Raw genomic sequence first — 10,161 nt, 5'->3', positions numbered from 1 at the left:
GTCTCACGGCTCCGCTCCAGGTGTGCCCAAACATTTGAAAATTCGCATCTAATACATGGAGTAGGCGTTGACCTTCTCCTCATTGGTCCCAGTTTGGCGCCTACACGCTCCTCCGTCAGCAGTCCGGAAGTGATGGTTTGTTGACCTGTTACTCTTAAAGGGGAAGTGCCCCTATTATGTTTGTAATACATAGTTGTGCAGAAAATACATAATTGTGCAGAAAATACATAATAGTGCAGAAACATATTCGTAGTGTCGTAATACATATTGATTGAGGTAGGACAAATACATGTGATAGTCTTTCCAGTGTGGATTAATGAAGATCAGGATTAATTTACCTGACAATTCCCCCTTTACACACCATTTATGGTGTGTATAATCTCCAGTAAATATAAGGCACCGAGTGGTGTACAAATTCATCATATGGTATACAAGAATACATTCATAGTGCACTTGTTTTTATTCCAGTCATAAAAATACCTTCTGTATAAAACCAAAGAACTTCATTTGTTATTCCAGCATAAAGACAATTAGCTTCAGTATAATAAAAAACACTTCCAGTAAAAGACAGTAAATATTAGTAAACTTTTAATGTCTGTATAAGATTGTAATATCTGTATACGACTGAGAGACTGTAACTACAATAAAGTCAGTGGCTTCGGTATGGCAGCAAAGAACACTTTGTAGAGTTATTCACACGAAATCATCTTCCTGGCTGTCGTGTTCCTGCTCTATATCATAGTCTATGAGTACCCCACTGTTTGATGCTGGCTCTTTGCTGAGTCGGTCAAGTCCTTTCAAAGCTCTGGTAAAGGATCCATCAGGGGCTGTGTTATTTGGGATGAAAGTACAACACAGAGCCAAACAATTTGCAGACACCCCCTTTTTCAGCTAGCACCATGTCTAATGCAATTCCGTTCTGTAATCAGGCTAGTTCTATCAAATTGCATAAATCTATGGAGAGGGGCTGATACTCGTGTACATTTGTTTTGTTATTGTGGAATCAATCAATCTCGTCATGCGGCTTCTAATTTATGGTATATAACAACATCCACATACAGTAAGTATTTAGAATCAGAATAATCTTTCTTGTCATGTAGGTTTTCACCTACAAAGAATTTGCTCTGGGTTAGCTGGCACATGAATATAAAAAATGCATAAATATTTACAAAATATAAATCGGTGGAGATAATGTACAAATTAATATTGATATAGCTATTAATGCTGAAGATACCAGTGACATGAGAACTCTCCATCTCCCGGACCGTCTTTCCATAGCATCACCAGACTAATTCTCTACCCCTGAATTCTCTGCTAATTCTTTATATAATGTTGTCAATCTTTGTAAGGCTCTAGTAACTGATCTCTCTGAAACAGTATTATTTGATATAATTGTGCAACAGGATGATCCAACATGGCACACACACCTCCTTTCTCTGCTCGGAGCATGTCTAAAAACATTCTATCATGTCAATAAGCTGGAAGCTGCTTGTTGTTCAGCTTGTCCCTTAACGGCATCCCTTGTAATAATTAATAAACCTCTGTTAGATGCAATGAATGTAATTAGTCCACATTCTTATTAGTAGTTGCCCATCATAAAAACAATGAGTCAAAACCTGCTCCAATTTGATCTCTGGCACTCCCCGGGGGACTCCTACTGCATCTCTTGTATGCTGTGGAGCTGAAGCTCTCCCCAGGTGCTGTGTTTCTCTTCAGCCGAGTTCAAGCTCACAAGAGTTTGACCTGTTGTGGGCCAAACATAGAAACACTCGACCAGTGTCATCAATGCACATATTTCAGTCTTGTGCTATTGGTTCTGTGAGTTGGAAATCTCTTAATGAGATTTTTGCAAATTGGGCTGAGTGGTTCTGTTACACTGTGCATCATTGTTAACAGACAGGTTTACTCTGTTATTGGTCCGAGTATTACTGGGACTGGGCCTGACTGGTACACACACACACACAATATATTTACTGAGCTAGTGGTATACAGTTTGCAGTCAAGCCACATATTCTTCTCCACATATCCTGTCTCCCTGCTATTCTATTTCTTACTGTAGTAACTTGATATCCTTTCCTACTGACTGCTTGGAGATTGCAGTCTTCTTGTTTTCTACCTTTATCCTAAAGTGTCCTTGTGGACCTGCTCCTAAAACCTCTGCTGCCTAAAACAAACAGTCTCTAATCTCTGGGATGCGATGAAACGATGGTGAGGAATAATGGATCACAATCATTTATTTTCTTACATGTCACTCCTCTCCGTGGCAGCTGTGCTCCTCTGCCCACCTGATCTGTTCTGCATATTGTTAGGGAAGAGGGACAGGTTATTACGTCACAGAAATCAAATTTGATGTGGTTGTGCAGTCTCAGGTGTACAGGGCTATACTCACCCTCCTGTGATGACTCTGACCCCCATGTCACAGTCCCCTTCTAAAACTTCGGGTTGTTGAATCTTCACTGATGGTGAGACAAGCGCCCCTATGGGTACCACCTCCCTGTGTAGTCAGACTTCACCACGAAGAGGTCCAGTTTCTGCTTTATGGAGTCAGTGTCTCTCACAGGAGTGGTGATATATTTATGTGTCACCAGGATATATTTTTCTCTCCCTCTTCTTCCTTTCCAAATGGTGGTATATTTCTAAATATGGCTCTGATAGTTTTCCCGGCACAGATAGGGAAACTTGGCATGATTTCCAGTGTTCTTTTATACCATTAGTCTTTCACACTTATTTACATCAACACTGATTATTGTACCGTAAATGTTCTTATTCTGTCTAATGTTTTATGTTTTTGCAGTGCAAGTACTTTGACCTGCAATTCTTACATAAAGCTTATTATTATCATCATTATTATTATTATTATTATTATCCTTTACCCACATTACCTTATTTTACAGTTCATTTAGCTGTAAACACTTTAGCTACTGTCATAGCGTCTACTGTATGTGTTGGAAATACTTCAGCTCATTTTATATACACGTCTATAATCGTTAAACTACATTTATTTCCTTCATATTTATTTAGTTCAGAATATCCGTTTCTCGGCATTCGGCCTTTGAATCAAATGCTATGAATATACTCTATTAATATAATACTCAATATAATACTCCCCCTTTTGAGACATGGTCAAATACCGTGTCTCAATACACATTTATATCATTCTCGGTAGTACTGAGTTCTTCTCTGGTCAAGTGTTCTTTCGTCAGTCGTCTCTGTCTTGTATGTAATTATTCTTAGTCCAAACGGCTTGTTCTTACTTTGTAGCTGCATTCTGCATCTCTTTCAATATCTGTCTTGTGTTCTGGTGTGTTTGTCTTCTCATTTACATATTGTTGTCTACTGAAACTGGATCAGTTCTTATCATACGTGTTGTGCCTTTATATAAAGCAATATACTTTGGTAGCTGTACTGCCTTCAATAAGTCTTCTATTAGAGTGAGTAATATGTTTGTTAGTCAATGTTACCATACCTTTATGCTGTACTTGTTGAGCAAACACATGTTGAACATGCATAGTTACTGTCTGTGTAGATATTTACAACTTTGTCTTTCTTTTATCTGCATGTCTCTGTCAATGCTATCAGTTCTGCTGCTCTGCTGACAGATGATTGGGTAGAGCTTCTGCTTTTAATACGTCGGTCTGTGTCACTACAGAGATCTTGTCACATTCGGATCCTCTAGGTTACTTTACATGATCCGTTAACAAACATTTCTATCTCTGGTTCCTCTTAGGGAACGTCAGTCAAGTCTGGTCTTGGTGAAGTTCCTTGTCCGTCTCTGTCGTTCAGTCATGTGATTCTCCGTCCTCAGCTGTTGGAAATAATGTAGATGGATCAAAGTTGTACATTATTCTATAGTCAGATGCGGTTGTGAAAACAAAACTGACACTGCATGTGTCACTGTTAAAGTCAATGGCCTGAATAACACTTGATGCAGAGGCCTGACCTGCCATTGAAGCTGCAGTTACTGCTCATGTGCAGTCAGGCATCGCCTTATCTACTGGGTCTAGTTGTGACGAGTAGTGAATCACTGGTCTACTCTTATCTCCATGGTTCTGTGTTAATACTAATGTCATGAAGTCTGCTGTTTAAATAAAAGGCTTCTTATAGTCCAGTATTTCTAAAGCAGATGAGTTTACCAAAACTTTATTTTCTTAAATAATTTGTCAGCTGTTTCATTCCCTATTATCTTACAAACTCTCTTCACCATATTTCTTCCTCATGACATTTACGATCGGACCCTCAGGAGCTTCTAGCTCCCTACACTGTTTAGACTAAACTCTCAGAAGATTCTATCTCCCTACTATTCGTCTGTCGACGATTATAGTCTTTCACAAAATGTCATGAGGTTTGAATATTTTTGGGAGAGGTGGGAACGGACAGCCATCCAAGAGGAAATCACGCCGGCCTTTTACAGAGGGATACAAAGAAGCCGTGACCGTGTGTGTTAAATGAGTTATGCTGACACTTCTTGACTAAAGTCTTTTATTATTATTTATTATTCTGAACGTAATCTATCATTAGCTGGTATTTTGCGGCTCTGTTCTGTTCTAATCATTTCTGTCTGCTCCAGAATTACACAAAAAGTCTACATATCTGTCATCCACATACTTATTAAACATGTTTTCTCAAAAACATATAAGAGACAGTTTTCTACACTTTACAATTCAGCCTCCTTTAATTGACTATGATAGTGTGTGTGAATGCAGATATACAACCTGGTTCCGGAAGTGTGGATCCCCGTTGCTGGGGAGTCATGTTCTCTTGTCAGTCCTTTTTCTCACGTCAGTCCTTTTTCTCACGTCCGGTCTACAGTCTGGGGTTCTGGTTTCACCTTTTTCTTCTCTTTAGCTTTCCTCAATTCAATTGGATTTTAATTGTAATTTACCAATTTGTCTGCTGGTGCACGGTTTTAAATTTAGGTGCGCTTTAATTGCCGTCCTATAGGTGGAGGTGTTTAAATTTTGTAAAGTTTCTATAAACTTTTAGTTGTAGTCTCAATTTTGTCCACCAGAGGCATTTAGCTATCAACCGGATGAAGAGAAAATGGAGGTTTCTTTGTTCTAAATTTTCTCTCCTTCCAGTTTGGAGAAAACTCGCATTTTTGGTTTTAATCACTCGGTCACTACATCACTTATGCATTTTATTTCCACCCAAAACTGCTCCAGCATAAGACTCAAGGTTTGGTTTATCACAATTTACTCTCACATGCCTCGTAACATCACATCATAGGCGGAATTAGCGACCCAGCATCACGTGGCCACCGTTAGCTGGTCCTAATCTCTGAGGCCTTTCGCAAAAACGTCTCCTTCTTTCACAGTTTTCCAACTTAAAACTACTTCACATACACTCCACGGTTCTGTTTGATTTCACAACCGTCCCCCAGTCAGTTAGAACAGTTTTCACCCGTTCTACAAACTCCAATGCATTAGCTAAATATCAACGCTAGCTTAGCCTCGCCTTAGGCCTGCTTTAGTCACACTTTACTCACAACAATACAACAATACACAAATCTTTACATGTTTTACACTATGCTTGCCGCAAAGAAGATGATATACAACATCTGAGACTATGAGGCGATCGTCATCGGTTCTCACGTAATTCAGGATTATAATCACTATCCTCCTTTGGTAAACAACACTAGCCTCTAATGCTAGGCTTCCCAGAAGTCTTTCAATTAAACTATACCTATCTGCCTTCCAAAGGACTTTTTTAACATTAAACTAACTAAGCTTTCTTAGCTACCTTCCAAAGGTGTTTTCGTATTAAACTACATTCAATGCAAGCTTACCATAAGCTTTATCCGGTACCAGCCCGGACACCCCCAGGGATTTGGTTGAATAAATATAAGTTCTCCTAGAACTCTAACCAGACAATGCTGGAGCTCTCCAAAAGCTTTTCATACATATCGTTAACATCATTAATATCTTCGATGCTTGCTCTTATCACTTGTATTTCAACATTCAGGATTGCTTTTTATCGTTTAACAGCAGTTGTATTAGCTATGACCGTCGAACATTGTTGCTGGCATTCATTAATAAGTTTTCCTAGTCTACCTGCAGTGAATATTTGTTTTTAACCGGTGTTCACCCTCACCTGATCTTTTGCACGTGCAATGAATACCAGTCAACGATACTCGGCGATCGTTCTTCACTTCTCCTTTCGGGATGCCCACCCAGGGACGCCAATTAAAGGGTAGGAAAAAGCTGAAGAACTCGGAGCTTAAATGTCGAATCAAAACAGCAATCTCCTGATGTAATCTATATATTTATTTAACGCAATAAGTCAAACAAAGAAAATATTCTCAGCTGAGGACACATTTCGCGTCGCCGTTTCCATAGACCGCATGGCTCAAAAAGCCCCATCGTTACGGTCTCACGGCTCCGCTCCAGGTGTGCCCAAACATTTGAAAATTCGCATCTAATACATGGAGTAGGCGTTGACCTTCTCCTCATTGGTCCCAGTTTGGCGCCTACACGCTCCTCCGTCAGCAGTCCGGAAGTGATGGTTTGTTGACCTGTTACTCTTAAAGGGGAAGTGCCCCTATTATGTTTGTAATACATAGTTGTGCAGAAAATACATAATTGTGCAGAAAATACATAATAGTGCAGAAACATATTCGTAGTGTCGTAATACATATTGATTGAGGTAGGACAAATACATGTGATAGTCTTTCCAGTGTGGATTAATGAAGATCAGGATTAATTTACCTGACAGTATCAACAAGTTAAAAGACAAAGAATTAGTGCTCACTATTGTTTTTAGTGTTCAAAGGAGTTTTCCAGAGCAGCATTGCTGTAAAATGTCCTTGAATCTGAATTCTTTATTAAGCTCCCAGAAAATAAGCTGCAGCCTTGAGGAATGAAAGAAATACAATGTTCAGCTTTTTATTTGGGCTTTATATTTGCTTGCTGTCTCTGACACCGTGAGGTCACGGCACACAAGATGAACATTTTCAATTTCGCTTTTATCAATGTTTTCCTTTTGAAAAACTTTTTGGAAAATGGCTGAAATTCACCCGGCGCCGACTCCTTCAGTCACCTCGCCGTTGTGCCGGTCATCTCTGAAATCAATAGATAAGAGTGGAGAGTTGTGTGCTGGTTGAAGCCTTTGCGCAGCTGTGTTACAGCAATTTTTGAATCGTCATTGGCAGATCAGAGAGATGCAGAAACACGAAAGGTGCTAGAGACCAAAAACACTCATTATCAGAGGAAGTGGGAGCAAATTGGTGTGACAAAACTAAAGTAATTGCACATCTGCAGGATATTAAATGTTTTACCTGCTAGGTTTGCATTGCTTTCTATGTCATTATTCTCTAACAGCCTCAGACGCACTCGATGATGTTTTTCATTTAAACCCTAATCACACTCTCAGTGCACTCTATACTTCCAGCACTGTGGTATTTCTTCCTGCTCACATCTCTTCTTTTTTTTTTTACTGCAGCAGGATATGAGAAATGTGATGTATAGTTTCATCCTCCTTGACTGTGTTGAAAATGTGTCTCAGACACTATCTTCAACTTTCGTATCATTCGCTGCACACACATCTAAACTTTAGTTTTAGATGTTTTAAAACAGAATGTTGAGGCAGTTTGGCTGAAATAAAATCCATATTATCCATGCAAAGGTTAAATAGTATTGTTTTATGATAAAATAAGCCTACTGCCTGGTGTACAGATTATGTATAAAATAAGTGGATGTAGTCACTGTGAGGCTGTCACTCATTGGTTTGTGGACTACCATTTTGAAGCTTTGAGTTTTTTGGAACCAGAAGTGACACGAGAGGGCGGAGCTAAATAAACCAAACGCTGAATAAGACATTTTTTAGGCGTCCAAAATATTACAATGAACTTTTATGAAGTAAAAACACTGTGAAAGGGTTAAAGTTGTAAGACAAAAACACAGAGAGCAACCGGATAACACCGTAGGGGAGACCCGTCAATCACAAGGTAGCCCCGCCCTAAAGCATACGCTGCGTTATCGGCTATTTTACTCTAACTGGGAACATAATTTACTAAATGAATGTCATGCTGTGTTGAAGAACACTTGAAACTAGAGCTTGAAAACAAACTTGTTGTTAGGAAAAAGTTTCCTGAGACAATAATTCAAGTGACAACTTCTATACAATCGGACTTCTTTTTGCAACCAGTGGAGTCGTCCCTGCTGGATAAAAAATAAATAAGTATATTTCCCTATATGTCCTAACGTACATGTTGGACAACTCATCTTATGTATCTCTTTATCTGTCTCTGCAGGAATTTCTACTACATCACCATGCTACGCGACCCTGTGTCACGCTACCTCAGTGAATGGAAGCACGTGCAGCGCGGGGCCACTTGGAAAACCGCCCTCCACATGTGTGACGGCCGCCCGCCTACTGAGGACGAGCTCCCTGCCTGCTACAGCGGTGAAGACTGGACAGGCGTGCCCCTGACCGACTTCATGAGTTGCCCTTCTAACCTCGCCAACAACCGTCAGGTCCGCATGCTGGCCGACCTCAGCCTGGTTGGCTGCTACAACATGTCGTCCGTGAGCGAGCTGGAGCGAGGCCAGGTGCTGCTCGCCAGCGCCAAGGCCAACCTGCGCAACATGGCTTTCTACGGACTGACGGAGTTCCAGCGCAAGACGCAGTACCTGTTTGAGCGGACGTTCGGCTTGCGCTTCATCCGGGCCTTCACGCAGATCAACAGCACGCGCGCCGCCAGCGTGGGAATCAGCGAGAAGGTGCGGTGGCGCATCGAGGGGCTGAACGCCCTCGACGTGGAGCTGTACGAGTACGCCAAGGAGCTGTTCCTGCGGCGCTACCAGTACAACCGGCAGAAGCAGCACCAGGAGGAGCGTCTGAGGAGGTGGCAGGAGAGGCAGCAGAGGCAGCGGCTGCACAGGACCTATCTGGCTGAGCTGTGGAGACTGGGAGGAGGAGGGGAGGAAGAGGAGCAGGTGAAGGGGCTGGAGGAGGTAACCACTACAGAGGACTACAGCAGCCAGGTGGTGAGGTGGTGAGGAGGACACACTGATGGCTGTTTGATTCATTGTGCTTTACTCTCCTCCCCACTCTCTCCTCTGCTGTGAATCTGCCAAAACCTCCTGCCCTCATAGCCTCATAGCTCTCTGTCGGACTGCCGAACGGTGTCTTAATATTTATGATGGATGTATTTGTCATGGCAACATAAACATTTTGTATTTTTTTTTCTTCTTATGGCTACTTTTGGCACCGCAGTTGTGAATTGTATTTATTTATTCATTAGCAAAGTGCTTTGAATGTTCTCAAAGCGGTGAAAATGTTTCTTAAATTTCGCTAAGAATTAGTAGAGTTGAAAAAAAAAACAGGAGGAAGGCCAATCTGAGTCAATTTTAAAAATGGTGACTGACTTGAAGGACCCTCTGTGTAACGTGTGTGATCTAGTGTGTTGATCAGTGAAATCTCGTAGTTACTCTGTGGTGTTTGGCTTCATAAGAATATCAAAGCACAAACTCTGCAGTAGTCTTTGGTGTGTTTTGTTTTTTTCTGACTGAATAAGCTGCAATATACAAAAAGGCAATTCCTCGCAGGAAATGTGTTCAATAAAAATAATGCAGTACAGTCATGTAAATTTGTCCTTGATGGACTCTCTCTGGTACGCATGTGTACATGAACGTGTTCCACCTTGCTCCTTTTTCACAGCATGTTCTCACCATAAAAATCTGAAATCTCCATGCTGTGTGCCAACTTCTTCCATATCCACGCACGCACTGACACGCTGACGCACACTGAGGGGAGCTGAAAGACAAGCTGTCAGAGCGGGTTTCAGCGCTCTTACATCACACACAGAGAGCATCGGTATTTCCACCATTAGGGCATTGATCACAGGCTCTTGCTTCCAAATTGATCGTTTAAAGTTCAATTGACCATGACTCTGGCGCAGCAGAAAATAGAAGAAACCAATTGGCTCGCTGGATGCTTTCCCCTCCATAATATGACAAACGTACAGCACTGCATTCCATTTGCACTCCAGGAGAAAAGATTTCAAGACATTTCTACAGACGTGATTTAGAGATGTCCGGTGCCGGATTGATTCATTCTAATATCTTGTTTCTGGAAAATTGTGTCCGTAATAAGCACTCGCCGGCCACTGCACAGACGTTTTTGTTTGTGAGACGTAAAATGAAGATGAGGATGAGATCAGTC

At 41.2% G+C, this 10,161-nt stretch overlaps 1 protein-coding gene across 1 annotated transcript in view; it reads left to right on the top strand.

Annotated features, from left to right (window-relative positions):
* The window catches only part of LOC115020037 (heparan-sulfate 6-O-sulfotransferase 3-B-like), a 29,123-nt gene extending 19,436 nt beyond the window's left edge, over positions 1-9,687 (top strand). The window contains exon 2 of the mRNA XM_029449884.1: positions 8,249-9,687. Coding sequence (XP_029305744.1) covers positions 8,249-8,996 — 748 coding nt within the window. The 3' untranslated portion in view covers positions 8,997-9,687. The remainder of the gene's footprint in view (positions 1-8,248) is intronic.
* Positions 9,688-10,161: the final 474 nt, after the last annotated feature.

The sequence above is a fragment of the Cottoperca gobio genome, chromosome 2 (assembly GCF_900634415.1).
Source record: "Cottoperca gobio chromosome 2, fCotGob3.1, whole genome shotgun sequence".
In the NCBI taxonomy this organism is placed as follows: domain Eukaryota; kingdom Metazoa; phylum Chordata; class Actinopteri; order Perciformes; family Bovichtidae; genus Cottoperca; species Cottoperca gobio.
Note: the sequence above shows the minus strand (reverse complement) of the source record. Positions and strands in the feature narration are given on the sequence as shown.